This window comes from Buteo buteo, chromosome 5 (genome assembly GCF_964188355.1).
Source record: "Buteo buteo chromosome 5, bButBut1.hap1.1, whole genome shotgun sequence".
In the NCBI taxonomy this organism is placed as follows: Eukaryota; Metazoa; Chordata; class Aves; order Accipitriformes; family Accipitridae; genus Buteo; species Buteo buteo.
In genome coordinates this window covers 28,610,802-28,632,166 of record NC_134175.1, presented here as the reverse complement: position 1 = coordinate 28,632,166, position 21,365 = coordinate 28,610,802, and the positions used below count along the sequence as shown (strand labels likewise).

The 21,365-nt window shown below is 40.4% G+C and overlaps 1 protein-coding gene across 3 annotated transcripts in view; it reads left to right on the top strand.

Moving 5' to 3' along the window:
• Nucleotides 1-4,097: 4,097 nt before the first annotated feature.
• AGPS (alkylglycerone phosphate synthase) overlaps nt 4,098-21,365 on the top strand; it is an 86,779-nt gene continuing 69,511 nt past the window's right edge. The window contains exons 1-5 of one of the 3 annotated variants that reach the window (XM_075028363.1): nt 4,098-4,290; nt 4,389-4,523; nt 4,843-4,907; nt 17,646-17,746; nt 19,364-19,462. In XM_075028363.1, the coding sequence (XP_074884464.1) occupies nt 19,410-19,462 (53 nt within the window). In that variant the 5' untranslated portion in view covers nt 4,098-4,290; nt 4,389-4,523; nt 4,843-4,907; nt 17,646-17,746; nt 19,364-19,409. Of the gene's footprint in view, nt 4,291-4,388; nt 4,524-4,842; nt 4,908-17,178; nt 17,257-17,645; nt 17,747-19,363; nt 19,463-21,365 lie in introns of those variants that run through there. The other 2 variants (XM_075028364.1, XM_075028365.1) reach the window with 2 other exon arrangements.

Below are 21,365 nucleotides of genomic sequence, written 5' to 3'. Positions count from 1 at the left end.
ATTTATTATATGCATGTTTGATAACTGTACTAGATATAGTGGGAGCACTTGCCTTACAAATGAAAGTTTAGTTAAAACACATCCATAGAGCCACTAAACATATTATGGAGGTCTAAGCAGAACATGTGCTGCATCCCTGAATGAACTGGGTATATTGAAGGAGCTCTCACAAAGCTAGGGCTTTGATTCCGTGGAGGGAGAATGCATAGTGACGGTGACAATAAATCATTTGCAATGGAGAACCAGCAGCAAAATTTTAAGTATATTCCTGTGTATTATTTTTGTCGTACCACTTTATTCTGTGGTCTGAAAGTGAACCCAGCTGAATCCAACTGAAAGGACTCTGTTGGAGACTCTGGAGAAACAGAAGTGGGCTGTCACAAGTTAAAGATCCTTTAAGTACAGCTGCTGCCAGCTCCTTGCAAATGATGTTTTTATTAAGTACCAGCTTTGGACTTTTTCAGTATTACAGAAGAAACAGCAAGCAGGCCACGTTAGTACAAAATGAGTAATATGCGATGTCAGTTCATGAAAAATTGCCCTGAAGCTATAAAGGTGTCTTTTCTACATGCTTTATTTAATAGAAAGCAAAATAAAAGCAAACATGAATCTTGGGCGTTGGCATAGATTGTATCACAGTGCTGAAATAGTATGCAAAGCTAAGCAGCTTGCTTGGAGCCTGGGGTGAAAAAAAAAGGCAAGGACGCTTTCTGTCCAGGCCAGATAAAAGAACATTGGCTATATATTTCATTTGTGTTCCTTGCTTAATTTCTTTTCTCCTTTCCTTATCTTCACACCTTGGGCTCAGGCAGACCAGCGCTTCTTTTCAGATGAGAAGGCAGCCATCCAAAAATCAGCCTAATGAAAGTGCTGTATCTCACTGCACTGTTCCCACAGCATGCCACTGACGAACGAGGGGTATGGCATCAGCAGCTTTCTGAAACAAAGTATGAGCAATAGTTTTGCCATATTGTTATTTTCATTTGATTAGACAACCTGAAATACCTGGAAACACAGGCTTGTTTGTTAGTTGCCCTTTATAGCTTTTTGTATAGTAAAGTTTCGAAGAAAATGTTTTCTGTTACCGTTGCATCTTTCTAATCCTGGAGTTTATTTGGGACACAGTAACGTCTCCATATGGTATACGTAGAGGGATATGGGCCCACAGGTAATGCTTTGGTCTCCACTTGTAAATATGAACTTTTGGCCAAGCACAGAAAAATCCAAATGCTTTTCAAGTTGCTGTATTCCTGTTAGTATACATTCATTTACCTTATAAAACTTACATGCCTAGTCTATATGTATGGATTCCCATTATTGCAACATTACAGCTTATATGCAAACAAGGTAGATATAATTTCCAGGAAATTTGAAGTAGCTGAAGTAGTATATTCAAGAACAACCCATGGTGGTACTGTACTGAAGGGTAACAAAGAGTATAGAGAGCTTTTTATGACACATATAATATTTTACATTTTCTTAGTTGCCTATTTTTATATTAGACAGTCTCATTATTCCTATTCTTGCGTTAGAATTTTTGTCAATCATAATATTTAGAAAAACATTTATTTTATTATCAGAATTCATTCTAAAATATTTTCATGCTCTTTTAAAAATGGTAGGAAAATGGAGAGATCTGGCCATGTTTTCAGATAATGGACTATTAACAACATTTTGATGAAGTTCTTTCTAATGTATCTGCATAACATTTTATATTATTTTGTATTAGAATAATTATGAAGATAGAAACTTTATAGTGCCACCTACTGCTGAAAATACAATTTTAAAAACCTTGCTAGTTTGGGTACCTTCAAATAAAAGGGCAATGGAGGAAAATATCTGTTGGAATAAAATCTTTCAAACCTCTGAAAAAAGCTGGAGACAAGTCTTGACTTGCCGAGTGAATTTCAGTCACACTGAATTTCTGAAGTTTGAACCAGTGGCTATTTTGTCTGAGACTGTAATGAGAAGTGACTCTGAGGATCTGGGATTTTGACTAGAAGTTTTTTTTTATGTTAGATTTTTAATAAGAACTTTCATTTTAAAATTAGCCCCTGTGATGTCACTAGAAAAACACTGATGAAAGGATTCAGTGAAACAAAATTTATTTTTCACTCAGTGATAAGGAGGCATCCTCTATTTTACAGAGAGCTCTGCACAAGATGTAAACCAAGGACCCTGGAATCAGCATCACACGCGGCACAAGCTCTGTTCCCTTCTTACATCGCAAAGTCATAAGATGGACCATGGATCCTTGCTTGGTTGTTGGCATGAGATGATATGTTCTCAGACACGATGGTTGGAATTCATCTTCCCTAACCCTTACCATCTAAAAGTTAGATGAGGTTAACGTACAGTCTAAAGTACAGTACCTGGTTCTTTCTTCACTTCATGAGAAGACCCTGTCTCTAGTGCTAGTGAAAGAGTAACCATATGCCTACAACATTTTTCCTGTGTCCCAGATGTTAAGTATTGGTTATGATTTCATTCCCGGGAACCATGGAAGTACAAGAAGTGGTAGGACTTTGTACATGAGTATGAACAAGTAGAATACAGACCCTTATTCTTCCTGAGGAAAGTTCAACTTTAAATTTGGCTCCGAGGCATCAGGAATGGTTTATCTGCTGCTGGTACTTGTCTCATCCTGTAGAATAAACTGACGTTGAAATGCTTCGAGCGCGTGATTGTCAGCATATCTCTCTTGTTATGGCTCGATGACTTAACCTTAGAAATTAATTTCCTTTCAAGTTGAAAGATTCTTGAGAACAATGCGTTTAAAGCAGAGAAAAGAGCTTGTAAGGATGATTTAGCCACTTTGTGGCAGTATTTTAGAAGACTTTGGAAGCACTTTGCACGACCCCCCCTTTTCATTCACAGAGGAGAAAGACTGCTGTCGTGACAGTATCACTCTGCGGTCCTTCATTTTGCAACAGCAGCCTGACCTACTCAACAGATAACAATTTTCAGAAGAGCTTTTTGTAATTTTCAGATGCTTATGCACAGGTAATTCTGGGTGCACATTTTACCAGCCCTACACATTAAGAATTCACCTCCTATTAAGTTAGCTTGATAAAAACTAGATAAAGTACCTTTCTTAGTTGTTGAGCTTATTGTGTCTTTCACACGGTGAAAATTCATGCTGACTTTTTGGTCAATTAAATAATTTTTTTTATCATTTACTGAACTGGTTTTGGCTGGCATAGAGTTAATTTTCTTCATAGCAGCTTGTATGGTGCTATGTTTTGGGTTTGTGATGAAAACTGTTGATAACACAGGGATATGTTAGCTATTGCTGAGCAGCGTTTGCACAGTGTCAAGGCCTTCTCTGTTTCTCAGGCTGCCCTGCCAGCGAGTGGGCTGGGGGTGCACAAGGAGTTGGGAGGGGGACACAGCCAAGACAGCTGACCCCAACTGACCAAAGGAATATTCCATACCATGTGATGTTGTGCTCAGCAAAAAAAAGCTGGGGGAAGAAGGAGGAAGGGGGGGACTTTCAATGGTGTTTCTCTTCCCAAGTCACCATTACGTTTAATGGAGCCCTGCTTCCCTGGAGATGGCTGAATACGTGTCTGCCGATGGGAAGTAGTGCATGAATTCCTCATTTTGCTTTGCTTGCATGTGCAGCTTTTGCTTTACCTCCTGAACTGTCTTTATCTCAACCCACAAGTTTTCTCCCTTTTTGCCTTCCGATTATCTCCCCTGTCCCACTGGGGGGAAGTGAGTGCGTGGCTGTGTGGGGCTGAACTGCCCACTGGGGTTAAACCACAACAGTCCTTTTTGGTGCCCAGCGTTGGGCTCAAAGGGTTCGAGGTAATGACAGATTTGATTGGAGTTTGCTCGACTGAATTTATAGCTGTTAATAGCTGCTTAGCTATTAACTGGTGGGGTCCTGTGCTTGCCATGGGGCTTGCTTGCCTTGCTGTACGTTAAAGTCTGGTGCTTGTTAGTGGCTGCTTTTTGCTCCTGCTTGTTTGCTGTAGGGCTTATCATCTCACCCTGCTGTGCCTGGGAGCATTTTGATAACAGCAATGGCCATGTGCCTGGGCTGGCCAAAGGCCAGGGCATCACTGCTGTCCCTGTGCTGCTGTGCTGGACAGGCTGGAGCTCCACTGTCAACTTGAGTCAAAGAGGCTGTGACCTGTGGATAAGTCCATGGGGGAGCAGGACATCCTGAGGTATGTGTGACTGTGGATAAGTCCATGCCAGAGCAGGTACACCTCAAAGCATCTCTGGCCCCACGCTGGAGCAGGTGGGGCTGTGGTCTGTGGATAGGTCCACGCTGGAGCAGAGGTAAGGGGAGGAGTACACTGCGGTGCCCAAAGGGACCAGAGGCAGAGATTGTAACGGATATACCTTTAAATTGTTGTTACCTATGGGTCGAGTTGCAGGAACCACCACCAGTGGAGGATAAGCCTTACAAGAAGCAGTGCAAGTGCAGCAGTGACCCAACCTGAGCTGGCTTTGGTGCCCAATAACTCCACACAACACACCATCTCTCCTGTCCTGAGTGACCACCATAACAGGTAGAATCCAGGTCATGGACTAATGAAGTCAATGGACATTTCATGGACATTTTATGGGCATTTTACAGGCATGGTCCATAGACTAAGGGAATGATATCTGTGTATATATCAAAGGATGGGAAGGGGGAAAGCGGCTAATGAGGATCTATTGGATAGTGTGGGACCTAAGCATGATGGAAATGGTAGGGAATAAGGTGTGGAGATTGTACTGGTTTTGGCTGGGATAGAGTTAATTTTCTTCATAGTGGCTTGTATGGTGCTATGTTTTGGATTTGTGATTAAAACAGTGTTGATAAAACACTGATGTTCTGCTTCCCAGTGTGATACAGGGGACACCTGCACCTTGATGGAGGAGGAAGGATGAGCACTCTCACTGTTGACTGGGTAATTATTTTGCTTATAGGTCCACGAGTTACAAGTTATGAATTAATGAATTAGAGAACTTGTGAGTTAGAAACCTCATGACAAGTGATGAATTAGTGAATTCACGTGCTAGACTAGCCTGTACAAAGGTGACTTGTTTGTTTGCTTTCCTAATGAGCTCATAAAATAAAGTTTAATTTACAGAGTATGTTGTTCTGTAATTTTGAGAGATCCAAACAGACCGTGACACAGAGTGAGTAGTCTGTGGCCCTTCCCCCTATTACCTGTCCAAATACTTTAAAACTGCTTCTTTCCAAAAGAGCAAAGAGGCAGTGACTAAGGACACTCCTCTGAAAGGAACAGGGGAAATCCTTCACAACACTCAAGTTCTATGTTGGTTGTCTACCCCAAATTCCTGTTGTCCTGTAAGGGCCTTGCCAAAGACCTCTGGTGCCTGCTCTTCTTCCCAGGACAATTATAATCCACCTGATCCTTCCCTGTTGTTTCACTCACTATGGACTATGGACTTTTAGTGTTAATGTGTGTCAGCCTAAATAATTAAAAGAAATGCACACTGTATCCCAGAAAACTAGAAAGGTTGAAAATGCGCTTCTTCCTTCTCAAAGAAAGGCGCAAACTCAAATCACAGTCAGCAGGAAAATGAATAAGCTATTTGGTGATACCATGTACAAAAAAATAGCATCATAAAAATGAAATTATTTAAAGTAATATTCAAAGCACACAGTCATTGTTGATTTAGTTTCCAATTATACAGAGGTAATTGTATTAACGAACTGCCTCATTCAGTTTGGTGGGAAAACAATTGAAAGTTTTAATGTCCTGGCATCTGCAGATAATAAATGATATGATCTGTACTCCTAACTCAACTAGAATCTTAATTCTTGTTTTACCCAGGGCATACTACAATATCAGTATGTCTGATGAAAGATTCTTCTATGACCTTCTGGAGCCAAGACAATTCTGGAGTAATTCTAGAATAGAGTAAATGTTTTAGAATTAAATATTGTAATAAGCTAGAATAGATGAAGGAACTTATTCCAGAATTAATGACCCCATATATATAGCGATTTAAAATCCAAGTTGAATTCCATGAATACAGATGTTTGCAGCCTGCATTGCACTGAACATACTGGGAATAGTTTTACAAGACGTAGTTTTGTGACTTCAACTGCTGAAGCCACACTAACTATAAATAAGCATATTACAAAGAGTCTAAAGTGCATCATGTGCTTTAAAGTCAGAACTCCATGTCTGACATGTTGTTGAACTCCCCACCATTCTCCAAGTGTTGGAATACATTTATGCCATAGGTGAGCTGACCCAGCTCCTGCCTGCCTGTCCTTTGCTTTAAATTCTCATGTGTTCCCAGGAGCTGAGAGAGCCTAGACACTTCTCAAATGCACACTATAATTGCTCATGGATTTTTTGTTGCCTCTCCCACCCCCAAAAAAATCCAGAAAGTGTGAAAGCAAGAATAACACTGAGGTGTCTTTGACTTTCATCTTCTGATGCAAGAGATAACACAAACATTGGGTAGAATATCTGTTCTATCAAAGTATTTTAGTATACTATCAGTATCTATACAAATAGAATTAATAACTCCAATAGTGTTTAATCTATGACACATTCATAATCTCTTCTAGGACATACCTTTCTTATCCTCTAACTCATCATTCTGTACGTCCTCTGCTATAACAACAGCATTTGCTAAATAGGGGAAACCCTAAGTTATTTCCTGTTCTGACTTTCAAAGAGAAAGGGAGAAGCTGGCTGCTTTATTGCCACTTTTTTTCTTGCCTTTTCTTTTTTTTTGAGATTTTCCTCCTGATAGTCATATGACATGGGAATATAATATGTTGTTTACTTCTTCAGCCTCTTGTCATGCCCCATATATTCTGCTAACCCAGCAAGCAGTCCTTACTTACCATGTTTAAAATATAAGCAACCTGCTGACTCTATACACGCTGTTCTGCAAGAGCTGCTCTTGGAGCAGCCGCACGCACAGGATGTTCTGCTTCTCGTCCGCAGGGCTGTTATGCAGGCAGCCTGTTAGCTATCAGCAGCTGCCAGTGCTGAGCCTGTCCTGATGTATCTGGTGGGGTGCTAACTTCCAAATGTGCTCAGGGTGGTGAAGATGGGCATGGGCAGGAGGGCAGACGCCCGTGCTGCATAGGAATGGTTGTGCAGCCTCACTGCTACCTAGGCAGCAGAGGTAATACCTTGAGGAAGTTGCATAGACCGGCTTCCAGCGTCAACACGTTCTCTGTGCCTCAGTATGAATGCAGCAGTCAGAAATGCAAAAACGCTGGTCTCATGATGTTTCTGTTGGTATTTTGCCTGGTTCTTCCTTTTTTTCTTTCTAGCTTAACTTGCATCTCTTTCTCCTCTCCTAAATATGTCATTATGTACATGGTGTTGCCACCCATTAGCCTCACTCCTAATCTCATCTCCATTAGTGTGCTATAGGGAGAGGGTAACACATAGGCCTGAAGATGAATGAAGGCTGTGTTTGAATAGGAAGCAGTATCAAGCAATCAGTGTGATCCTCAGCACTATACTGGACTGTGTGCCCAGTTTTTATTTAAATACATGGTAGAAACAGGGAGGTTTGTCTCTGGAAGTGAATTTCTGAGGAAACAAAAACTAAGCTTGATTCTCAGAATGTATTTTTATGGACTCTTTTGGGATCTGCTACTAGAGTAATTCGGCAGCTGCTCAGCAGCAGCAGCAGCTAACAAAGCAGCATTGGCATCGCTGGCAGCCCATGATGTGCTGACCCTTTTTTTCTACTTTGTATTTCTAAGTACTCTGTTCCAGAAGAAGTCATCCATTATGGGTTCCCCTTAATCACCCTTAAAGGTTTGGACAACTTAAACATATACACGTATTTCCAAATAAATCTGGCCTCCAGCCTTTGATTGTTTTTCTGGCTTTTTTCAGAACTCTTTCTCATTTATCTTTTGTCTTTTTGATAGTGCTGTGGATAGAACTGAATATTTTAGGCCAAAATCATAAAGAAAATGACTTAACCTGATGCTGTTACAGCTCTTCATGTGAGGTCCAAAATGACATTTCTCTTTTGCCTTGCCATATCCTGTGCAAACTCGCATCTAGTTGCCAGGGCAGAAGAAGGAGAGTTTCCCATCATTCTCTTTTCTAGTTCATGCTTTTCAGGCTATTTCTTCCATTGAAAAATTATTTGGATTATTTGTACAGTATTTATCAATTTGCCTTATTCTAGATCAAAACTATTATTTTTTGAGCGCATCATTTCTTGACACCCCATCTATAATTCTCTCTTCATTGGTATTTGCAGCTTTTTGCGATGTACAGTTGTAAATGTCAGCAGCGTGCTGAAGTTTACTATATTTTCCTGATGAAAATATAAAAAAAAAAAATCAGCCCTCACACTGGTATCTATCCAACCCCAAACATCTCCTCACAGTTCAATATATCATATGTTTGTCTTTGCAACACTGTATTGAGGTTGCCAGTATATACTGGGGTTTCCAGTGTACTGTAAGCCACGTTTGAGAGGGAGAAGCCTACGTGGGAGCTGGAGCAGCAGTTTGGTAGCTGGCAGAAGGAGGCAGCTGGGCTGTAAGCAGCCTGAGAGCTTCCCAGGGAAATAGCTTGCTGCTGGCAGGGTGTCAGTAGTAGCAGCAGGAGGACATAAGGAAGCAGGAGACACGACAAAACTGCATATGTGACTGGCAGAAGACTGGTGTCAAACGGTCCCAACAAGGCCCACCCCGTACAATCATAACCCTGATTTGAGTTTCAGCTGCAGGGCTGATAACGTTGCCACTGTTAAGAGTTAATTGTGCTTCAGGGAGTTGCCCTATTTGTTCCAAGAAAGCCATAAAGCAGTCGCATTACTTCTGCAGACCCAGTGTGTTAAAGGAGGACAGCCTGGTAAGGAGAGCCTGCAGACCCTCCTGCCTCCAACACCTCCAGCACTTGGCACTGAGCTGGGGGAGCCCCGGCTGGGAGGGGACGTCCTCGCCCACCGTCAGGGGACAGGTGCTCCGCAGCAAACTCACACCTTTCCTAGCAAAGGCAGCTTGAACTCATTTTTTCAAGTAAGATTTTTATGGAGTATGATTCGAAACCTTTAACAAAATCTACATTACATCTGCTGCCTTCTCTTCAGCCATTCCTTTTATAAATCTGTCCAAACAGATCACTCAGGTTTGCACAGCAAGATTTTTTTTCGTAAGACCATAGTGGTTGTTGCTTGTGGCCCTTGAACCTTCCAGATGTTGAGAGATCGCTGTGCAATGTTTCTAGTATTGCTCACTAGGAACAGAAATTATGCTTAAGAGAGACTGATGCTAAGTACCACTTTTTTTCTTGTGAAAATTGGTGAGTTGTTTGGTTAATAGATGTTCCTCAGTTTCCCACATCTATTGTGATGATAATTTATGCTGTAATTACAATAAGTATATCACACACATTCCAGAAACTATAGCAGAATGCAGCTAGTATCCCTTGACCCCTCCAGTGAATGTAAATGATTTTCCTGCATTCACTTACAGTTTCTTAATTGATGAAGAATTTGATTTTCAATCAAGCTATCTGTTTGCAAGGTCAAAAAGGCTGTTTTTATTAGCGTGTGGTGTGTGTTACATTAGCTTGCAGACTGTTTGCAAGTGCAACAAGAGAGCTGGAAGTATGCTGCTTGATGAAAACAAGTCCGCTGAACATGTATGTTTTGATTAGGTGAGCTGACAATACCAAGCAGAAAAAGCAGGCCTGGAGTAGCCCACGTGCTATAATTTGTGGTGTTCAGGAGCTCTGCAAGTCTTTTTAGGTTATTATGCAAACTTGAAAAGAATCAGAACTTTTCAGAATATGAGATTTTTACTGCAGTTCATGCACGCAGTTTTTTCTCTGCTAATACAGACAGTAAGTTGGCTATATTAGTTGGCTAGCTCTTCAACAAACTAAATTCCTGGGACTCTGCCTGACTTCCTTGAAAAATTTGAAGCTGTTTTTAAGGAGGTTCTGTGAGAAAACGCAGCATAGTGAATTTCACTAACTTTGGCTGGCTTATAAGGGAAAGGCTTGCAGTTACCCTCAGGCATGAACTTGATTACATGAAGAGTAAGAAATACAAAATAAATCATATGCTTTAATTCTAAATTACATTATTTGATGTAATAAGAACTTCCATATCAGATCAAATCTAAATTAGTTGTCTGCCAATAGTAATTCCCAGATGTCTTTGAGGAAATTGCCCTATTCTTCAATCTCCTTTTCCCTCCTCTGCAAGTATAACAGATAATTACGTAACAACCTGACTATAGGGGAAGTTATTTTCTAACCTCAGGCTGGTGGCTGATTTATGCCCTGAACTGTGAACATTTATATCCATTATGAATTTTTATCAGGTCCAATCTAATTCCCCACATAAATGTATGAATATGTATGTATAACCTTTTACTGAATCCTGCTAAGCACTTGTCCTCAATGATACCATTTGCCAGCATGTTTCACAGGTGTATTACTTTTGCCAATTTTAAATATAATGCCTTTTACTTTCATTATTACAATCAGTGCTTACCTGGGAAATATATCAGTGGTAGCAATAACCCCCAATATCCTTTTCCCCAGTTGCTCCCTGCCCTGAACAGCTCTGAAGCCCCAGCTGGAGCCTCGGTGCCTGTGCTGGACCAGAAGGTAGCAGCCTCCGGCCTGCTGACATTTCCTGCTCCATCCCCTCATAGACCAGACCTCACCTTTTACATTATGGGTTGATGAAAGGCAGAGGGATGATGCTTGCAGTAAATGAAAAGGTTACAGTGTCTCTAGGACTATTATCATTCTGCTGTACCATGACTTCCTGAATTTGCAAGTATCATTACAATTTAATGTCAAGAGAAGAGTTTGTTTTGGGGAGAAGAAGTTGTTCTGGACTATGGGAAAGAAATTAATTTTGGTTTGTGTTGGGTCGGGTCAAAGAGGTGCTTTTATGAAATACTGGGGAGGGAGGGCTTAATCTTGGGGTGGGCTATTACAGCTACATTTTATTGTGGAAGGAGTGTAGATTATCTTTGATTATGGGGAATTGTTTATACCTGGTAAAAGAAGGTTGGATTAGGAATGATTCTGAATAGAAAAGTAAGAACTATTTTACCTAAAGAAGAAATTTCACTGTATGTCTATGTGGGCTGACTACTGCCATAAAAAAGTGGTCAGGTTTTGACTAGAAGCAAAAGAAGATGGGACAGACTGTAGACTTGCAGAAGCAGCAAGCAAGAAAATACGATGTTTTCCTTTCTCCTTTCAAACCTGGACATTACTGGTGGTATCTGCATTCATAGAAATTTGAAAGGCAGGCGATTCCCAGGGTTGCCAAAGGGACGAGGCACCCTTGCAAATCAAACCTTGAATAAGCACCTGTAATGAAAAGAAGGCCATATATGAAAAATCTTGAATTTGTGAATCCTCATAATACAATCTCAGTGAGGAAATATTATTGGGCTGAAAAAACTCATTTACAGAGAATGGGGATACATGCAAAGCCAACAGAGACATGTGGAGTGGTTACAATAGACAGCAGAAGTCAAGAGGCAATAAGTACATACAGACAACTTGGTGATCAGGGTCAGTATAGGGCATCTGTGGAGTTAGCCACAAAGTTCCAATTTTGGTGTAAATTCTTTAGTCTGGGAATGCTGAGACATGGTCTCTTGTTGGTTCACTTAATTATATAATGAACAGCTGTGAAGTTTTTATTTGGATTAAAATTTCCCTGGGACTCAAGGTAATTTAGATCTGATGTTTTGGCTCTGGTCCCTTCCCAGCTTGTACTCAATATAAATTACTGCCCTAGAACCATGACATGTTCAATTTATCCTCCATTTTAGGTGGCTTAAAAGTGCATGCATAATTCTGTGCATGCCACACTTTCTGTAATCTACTGTGACAAATAGACCAAATGACTGAAACTGCTAGGTAAGACACTTTATTTAAGTCACGAACCCATACCCAGCCTTAGTTTAAATACCAGGCAAAAATGACATTTGAATTATTTGATTTGAATCAATGCCGAATTCAATCTTACGCAAACTCAGAAAGAGAGAGGGGAAAAAAGTCTTGGAATAAACCCAGTGATTTATGCATGGGAACATAAGGCAATAACAAGCAGCAATCGATTCAATTGTAATGACAGGAGTGGACCACCATGAAAAATCTGGCAACTTTTCATTGGAGCTACTGTGACTGAGGGATTGGGAACAGGGCGATATTTTTACACACGGATAATGACTACAAGAAAAGTAGACTCGGGGACCAGCATTCCCAATTCCACCTTCTATCAAAAATGCTGGTCAAGCTCTGTATGCCACGGTCCACTCACACTGCTGTGAGGTGTGCCATTGCTCAGTACAATAGAGGATGACAAATATTCCCATTCTAGAGAGAAAAATAGAAAACAGTTATATCACACCTGTCTGACAAATATATGTATTTTCATGATCTAATTCCAAAAAACTGTGTTAAATTAAGAGCTGTATCCAGAAATGATGAACCTTGGTGTTGAGTTTTGATCACCTGGGTCAGACTGACTTGCCCATTAGTGCCATGACTTCAGGTGCAGGGAGGCAATGTCACCTGAACATCCCCCAGGGAGAAAGCAGGACTGCCTAGAATTTTGTCAGTATTACACATCCCACAGGGATAATGTCTTCCAGGATTATTTTATACTCTGAAATATTACTATTTTTCTTAGGGCTTTTTTTACTACATAGTAAGCCTTTCTAATAAGGCCATGTTTGCATAACCAAATGCTAGGAGTTGAGCTCAGCAAGGCAGCCAAGACAGCTTTTTAGCTATACCTACTAATTCCAATATGCAGCTCAACCCAAGAAAAGAGACTGGGGGGTAGTTGCCTAGAAAGTTTTTTACTGTGGTTCCCTTTTCCCACCGGTACCCAGAGAGACTCTGAATGAGCTTTCTCGGAAGTTACGCACAGAAAGGTCTGACTCCTTGTAGCTCTTTAAGCAATTTTGTCCTCAGCCAGAGACCTATCGTCTAATTTGATGCCTCTCAGTGGAAATTTTTTTTCTCTGAATTGTCGTGCCAAACAGTTGTCCGCTTTGTTGTTTTTTTCATAGAAAGGCACCTGTTCAATTTTAGATACTGTTCAGCCTGTTCCACTTCAGTGGTCTGCACTACCCCTCCGAGAGTCCTGAGCTTTTCACATTTCAGGCTGCCAGCTCTCTTATGTGCTTTTCCCCAGCAGCCAATTTTGCTCTGAAACTCTTATTGGAGCCAACTTCCATTCCTTCATAAAGGGATACCCTCTTGTTATTGCAATTGAGGAGTTCCATAAGAGGCTTTTAATGTCTCCAGAGTGTTGTTATGTACGATAAAATCTTGAATTAAGCTTTACCTAACACTTGTTCATGCAATATTCATTTATTGGCAAATTGCATTTGTTTCTGCTGTTGACAAATACTTTTATGTTTATTTCTAATACCGCAAGTACATGATCAGATTCATATAGGACTGAATAAAATGTTCTATGGTCTGTTTGATTAGCAGGAGCAGCTCAAAGCCTGAAATCACTAAAATGTACACTGCCATCTTGTGTTCTGAAATTCTAGATAATATAAAAATGCACACTATACACACAGCTTTTCACAAAATAGAAATTGGCTATATGAGTAGAATATGCAAAGTTATCAAAAGATGTTTGCTGTCATTTTTCTTTTCTTTCCTGTAAAATGTAAAATAGTCCTTAAAAAAGCAAGTCTCACTGGTAACTCTGAATTCACCTGTTCTAAGGATCTATTCCTTTTAATTAGTGATTTGTGGGTAACCCAGTAAAAAAAAAAAAAAGACTACAGAGAAAATTCTGCTAAAGCCAAGCTGTTCTCTTTTTCCAGCAATAAGGTCGAATATGGACTCCAAGAATAGCTCTGTTGCAAGGCAGCCTCTGAGCTGGTGTGGAGTTGCCAGAGGAGTTGTATGCCAAGTGCTTCTCTTCTGCAAAAAAGGGGTATGATAGAAAAGAGGGAAGACTTGTATTTTTAGCTGGAATCTCTCTCCCTTTGGAACAGCCGTAGTGCAAACATAACTAGATCACCCCTGAGGCTGTTCCAGTATGTACTAGAGTACTGGTCACTTGGTTGAAAAAGGACCTAAAGTTACTTTTACTTACAAAATGAAGAAAGCGCATCTAACATCTCTGCTCTGTGGTCTTTATTCAAAACTGGATTCAAAACACAAAACCAATGACACATCTTGGTGGATGAAATAAGTACTGCATACTCTTCTTCTAAAAATGATCATTCCTTCATAAAGTGCTAATCAAAGAAGTCTTTTTGTACATGCATACTTCCAGTTGCTTTCACTGTATAGCAGTATTTCGCTCTGCCTTTTTATTATGTTTTTATTAATTCCAGCTTCTTTCTACAGTTGTTTACTATTGCAAACGTGTAGGAGCACTCTTAAACATGACTTTGAACAATAGCTCTATAAAACCCAAAGGATTTATTCCATGCAGCTGCTGTTGCCTGAAACAAGCATAAGCAAGATAGGGAAAAGGGTGCCAAAAATCAAATCCTAAGCTTAGAAACACCTGGGGCAGTGCAGGAAATAGTAAAAGCATATCAAGGTAACAGATGCCAAGGTAGAAGGGCAGAATGGCAGAGAACATTAGCAGGGGAGAGGAGCACACTTGGCCTTACTTGCTCAGAAGTTCCCCTCAGGTTAGTTGCTTTCCATGCCAGAAACTTTTCATTCCACCTGTTTGGCATTTCTTAGCCCATTTGCACATACTTTTGTATGTGAACTTACAGTATTATTTGCCACCTCTGAAAGGCAAACGCTTGTGGCACCCATTATTGACTGGTGTAGGCAGTGCTTCTGTCTCCCAAGGTTACTTTTTATGGCTTACATGCGTAATACACCATGTCACAGAGTTTAAACAACCTCCCCCTCTTGTGAAATGAGCAAGTTAAAATGATTCGAAAGAGCTTTTGCTCCTGTAACGACACTTTTATGATACTTTACTGCTTTTTAAACTTGTCTTCAAACGGCAATGTGTGTATTGTGGTCTGGTTGCATAACCTCCTGTTTCAGGAAGAGGAGACCATTAAAACTGTTTGCACAACACAATGCAGTCAGTGTTTAAGTAATGTGAAAAGTTTATTGAAAAGGACTTTGTCATTTCAAAATCTGGAATGCTTTGCTAAGATTGTTAATGCTATTTTATTTACTTTATCTCCCTGTCAGATTCCTGCCAGTTTTCTTAGTTTTCCACCATAGAGTCATACTTCCTTAATTTACATTCATTGCGGTGTTGCCATCTGAGAGATCTTCAGACAGAAAAAGCTAATTGGCTACATACGAGGAATAATAAAACAGTAACTCAAATTGTGCTAGAAATTATATCAAATAAAGCAGGAAACTGTTTTCTGTAATCTCTGTACTACAGTAATCTCTGACAGGGCATACGTATACCTCCCGGATGATTGAATAGCGCTGGCCGTAACAGTTACGGGAAAAGCAGAAGACGGAAAACTACTGCAAACAGAACAGGTCTGGGAGGAGAATTGACATCTACCGTGCCCACAGTTCCCAGAGATGTGGGTTGACAAAGCCTGTGACTGGTCAGTCTAAGCCTCTTAAACACCCCATGCTCCAGCTTTTGAGTGTCTGCCAATGGTTGCCATACTGCGTTAGGCCACATAATGTCCTAGCAATGCAAGAAAGTTTGTTGTTTCCATTCCTACTTTGTTTTACATTAGATAGTTCATTTTGTCACTGTGAGACCTTCACTGGTGCTAGAAGATGCCTGTCCATCAGCTTGCCCATGCTGGTAACTACCTACTGTCTAAAAGTTAATGGTGGGAGACAAAACATTAGGGATAATTCTAAGCATGTGAGTTGAACCTGTCCCCTCTGGATGAGAAATTGTAGGTTGCAGTACCATATTTGAGCTGCTGGGTTAATCCTGAATGTGAACTTCGGAGAAAATACTAGCTCAAGGTTAGACTTTCACGTTCCCATCTAGGAGTGCCCTCCAACCACCTGAAGCCACAGGCATTAGGCAGAAGTGCAACCACTGGGTCCAGCTAAACCTGCAGTGCTCTTGGGAACAGCAATGAACTTTCAGAGAAAGAACAAGATCAGGGAATGGCAGATAGTTTCATTGAACAAAACTTCAAAGCACTTATTTATATTTTCTCCTATAATTAAGCTTAATATTTCTGAGCTTTTCCAGAGATAGAAAGCCTACCGTTTCTGTTATTGCAGGCTTTTGCACTCCTGGTAAACCCCTCCACATCCCTGGAGCACATGCTACACTTCCCAGAGGCCTTGCATGTATTTTACTATTCAGGGAGAGTTGTCTGAAGAAAAAGGAGATCCACCACAGAGTACAAAATAATCAGACCTTGAATTTAAAGTTATCATAGGTTTTTGTTTTATGTTTTAACAAAGCTGCCGTTCCTTTAAAGTGTCCATCTGCAGGGCTATAAAAGTTAGCGAGAAACCCTCTGCTTAGGTTTATTTTCTGTTACCAAGAGCAGTTGGCCATCTGCTGGGTAAAAGGAAAGCCATCCTTTGGTGCATTTGGAAGCAAAGGTCAGAAATATCACAAACCCAGTCCTTTGCCAATGACACATTTAGGCTGTGTCTGATCAGAAAATGTCTTGTTAACCCACCCTGCTCAGCTTACCAGGTCTCAGATCAGAACTCAGTATTGTGCAATTTTAAATGGCTTTAACATAGAGATGTCATCTATGTAAATTCTTGCTGTCCCTAGATGTGGTAGGACAAATGAAAAGATGTCACCAGATTTTGGGGTACAGCTTCAGCCTCTGTGTTCCAGCACGTGAGGCGGGGATGTCTGTGTTAGCCAGGCATTCCAGGACATGCTGCCTGCTCTGTCTGGCCTGTGCTGGAACTACCTGCAGGGATTTGCAGGGCTGAGGACACTGCATCAAAAGCTCACCACAGAGGCACTGATTCAAATCAGCTCGTCACAGTTCAGCACTCCAGAAGTCTGGGAGATGCTTGTGCGCAGGGGCTGCTGACTCCGGAGTCCTGCTCCAACATTTAATACATTTTAAAGAGTCCTGGGGGCAGTGTACAAGGGAAGATGGAGTGAAAAATGAAGGGTTGATGAGGAAAAAAAAGAATTTGTAAGCTTTTCTGTTAAATCCAGTCAAAACACAACTGACTGAAATCTCAGTTAAGATTGACAAGGCATAAGGATCAAGTCTGTCTGTTTTAACACAGCCAACAATGCCGTATAAGTCAAGTGAGAGCTATGGAAGGCAGGAATGCTTTACAATTCTGGGTTACATGGTATCACCAGGAAAATAAATCTGAGGTAAATAATTTTTCAATTTTTTAATGGTGTTTAGAAACTGGTTAGAAGCTGCAATAAAATATATTTAGACACTACAAATACATGCTTCAGCTGACTACAAAATAATTGCTAAAAAGCTTTCTGTAGAAGGAATGTGCTATGTCTCTGCATTCCTGCTCCAAGAGCAGAGAACTCTCCGCTAAAGAGCCAAAAGCAGTGCTTTCTGCTCTGAGAGTTGGAGAGTTTGAATGATGTACTGAGCAGTAAATGGGGAATTTAAACATCTTATTGGAGGAATAAGACAGAAATTATCTCTAACCATTTAAGGAAAAATTCAAACACAGAAGAAAAACTCAAATTAGGGACTCAAGAACAGGCATTTCAGCTCTGTCTTTTTTTCTATGTACCAGGAGTCTCACCCTCTCGATTCCAGCTGAAATTTGGCATTTAAATAGGGGTAAGGCAGTTTTAATGCTCTTGGCCCAAGTTGCTTTGTACCAAGATGTCCAGGGTAAGTACTACTACTGTCACAGCAAGACAATTGTCCTGATAAATGTCTCAATTTTCTAACTCTCTCTCTCTGCTGAATTTATTATCATGGTTTTATTCTTCCTTCAGTCACAAGGTTGTACTATTATCCTTAACTGCCCTCTTAATACTAATCCATACATTGGCCAGGAGGGAGTGCTCTAGCAGGGGAGCCAACACTATTATCCTACAGTCTTGCTGTTCCAGCAAGCTTGGGAATGATTGCCCAGAGGTTTCTCACCAAGCTGCTTTCAGTTCACAAGAGCATGAGGAATCACTCAGTACTTCTTTTTATGCCTAGTCATTAGGTATATTTACAGTAGTACTTTCTCCCTCAAAGTTTGGCACTGCTTTCTTTGCCCCCACTTTCTGTTTTACAGCTGTTCCTTTGCCCCTAAACTTCCAGCGCTGCAGCGCTGAGGAGCCGTGAACACAAGGACAGTTTGTTTTTTAACTTCTCAACGCACAAAGAATGTTGTGTTAAAGAGAAAATAAATTCTGTTTTTCTCTCATTTCAAAATGCCTACCTTCTTCAGCGATATCATTGCATGTAATGGAGCAGTAAGCTGGTCCCCTATCAAACAAAGAAAGCAGTAGAGATTAATTATCTCACAAATATTTTGGAGAATCAAGCAGTTCACCCATTTGTGCTGCTCCATTTCCCATGTTTTCAGCTGAAAGAGCAGGCTGCTGTCTAAATTGATGGCATCCTTTTCAGCTGAGACCAGCTTAATCTATTTTGTGTTCTTCAAAAAAGGAGCTGCCTTTGTTATCCCTTGTATGCACCACATTTCTCTATCGAAACAAAGCACTGGTGAACAGCATTGGCTTGACAGTGCCTAAGACTGGAGTCCTCAGGTCTGGCAAGGCAGCAGCAGTAGGAGCATTTAAGATGTCCTGCTGGTGCAAATTCCGCAGGATAAGCTGAAGCTATTCTTTAATTTTATAAACTTAATTAAACTTCTACAGTACAATAATCAAATATGCAGATGAATTCAAATCACATCATCATTGGGAAGGAAACAAAATTTTTAAAAGTTAAAATCAACAAATAACCAATAATTCCAAAAGTGAAAGGGAGACATTGCCAGGCTGCCTGCTAGTGACTCACAATTGCTTGCTTACTTATAGGTAATGATGCTTTTTAATGGTTCCTACCCATGACTGTCCACTGTACCCTTCTCCAGGAGGCTCTTGCTCTCATTGCAAAGACAGTTTAGCTGCCTCTGGGGCAGCTGCTGAACTGCTCCGGTTTATAGCCTTGCATATTCAGATAAATTGCCACTCATTCCTCTTAATATACTGTGCTGTAATTTGCAAAATCCTGAAAATCATCCCTTTTTACTAGCATCTCTGATGTTAAAACTATATTTTAAAAACTGCAACATATTTGCATCTGAGCAGAAATGTTGCTTTTACTCATACAAATATTCTGTTCAGCTGCCTTTGACTCTTCAGCCTAAATTATAGTTGAATCAACATTTGTTTTGTTTCACAGAATGACAGAATTAGCTACATTTGTTCAAGCTTCCTTGATTTACTACTTGATCTCATTATTATTACTTCAGCCTGTCTCCTCCTTCTGGTTTTTGTTTCACAGGTGGGGCAAAACTGAAGAGCTTAGATCCAGGTCCAGAAAAAGGAGAATGAAAATGAGGTGTAGGAGCTGCACGTTTCTGCCCCAAACCAAATGCAAATGGTATAGTACTGGCATAACAACAATTTAGCTGAATGTAAACCAGGAAATCACTCCCTGCTGTGGTTAGCCATGAGTGCAACAGCACATGGTGGATGGCACTCACCAGCCTGTGGTTAAGTTCCCTGTTCACAGCTCTGTGCCTCTGGTTCCTCTTTCACTGACCGCAATTCCTCCTTCCCATTACTCCATTCTTTGAGGAACCACAGAGGTACAAAAGAAACATGGTACAAGGACACAGAAGATCTTGTGTTCATGGCATTGGCAGTCTCCTGCTGAAGCTTTCTGTGGCACAAGCACATAAAAAGCCATTGCTGGATGTTCAGTTTGCCTCCGTTATCTTGCCATGTAATTGCTTAGGGTACTTGATCCCCTCTTGGCACAGCACATGAAGAGACGATTAAATGCCTAATACCACCACCTGTTCTGTCTACACTCTGCCTGACTCTTATCTAATCATTCTCATCATCTTTGCCTGTGTTCTTGAATGTCTTCCTAAACTTACGATCTTGAAGCGTGTCTCTAAAAATGAAGGTGAGTTGTATTAGTCCCCTATATCCACTTAGTACATACAGGGAAAGTACCTTTGATTTGTCAGAAGGCACCTCTGATTTGGCAATGCAAAGGGAAGCTGGGCCAAACTAGAAGGAATGATACAGCATTGAAGGAAAATTTGGGGGAACAGACTAAGAGGGAAGTGAATATCACCGAGGGCTGAACAGAGGTACAAGTACAGTGGATCGGGAGACCACTGGCTGTTTGGCTAAGAGTGCATGTAGCTTAGTGCATAAACTGCAAATATGCTGCAGGACATCAGGACACAGCTTAAACCATGCCCCCAGTAGACCTTAATGGCAGGGATAGTGTTTACTTTTAGCTGTGTGTTGAAAGACTATGGATCTCAGTTATAAAAGGATATGTGTGCCTACATATATCAGAACAAATGCAGAGGCTTCAGAGTAGTTGTATTCTGTCTACCATTTTCACAAAGCACCTATCATGGGCTGGGAAATTCAGATGTTTAATAAAATTTCTCTCTTATTAGTTATAAAATCTTAACTTTCCATTAGTAGTTACCTTTACAGGACAATTGTACTATTGTATAGGAGATAATTATGGAGTAATATAAGATCATATGAGGATAATCTAAGTATTATTGAAACAGAATTAATGATTTTAATCTAAGCTGTAGCTGTTTCATTCTGCTTTGACATCTAGTTCCCTCCAGGTCATGGAAAACCCTATTGTTTTAAGCAAAGGAAAAAAAATATCAATTGTTTTGCGTGAAAAGTAAATAGAACAATGGTGCTATGTGAAGGGAACCCTAAAAGTAAAATCAAACACTTCAGTCAAATACAACTCACATTTAAAGAATGTTTTGTTCGTTTTAAAGTGTCCCATGATTATTTGTCAGCTTCCATTTGGGAACAGTTCTTGCACGGTCTATTCAAACATCCTGCCTGTCCCAAATACGGTGTTTACACAATTACATTGCTTAATTGTGTGTCTGATGTTGCATACCTTGGTATTCCCTAGAGCACACTCAGGTAATTGTCTTAAAATGTAATAGACACTAGAAGAAATTGTTCCTTCTCATTAAACTCTGAGGAAGGATTTGCAATAGCTGATTTGTTTGTTAAGCTGCCTTGCTATCTGATCTAGGAAAGGGGTTTTTCACAACAGTTAAGTGTTACAGCTTTAATTGAAATATGTCAAACATTTCTGCTAAGTTAGCTGATTAACGTCCATTTTCACAAGTAAAGAATTCTGTAATAAGATTCAGTCAAGAACCACACAAATACACTAGGCTTTTCATCAGCACTTTTTTCATATTTTAATTAAGCAAGTAAAAAGTCCAACAGGCTTAAACTGCATTCAAGCACAATCGGCCCTCTCCATACCCTTG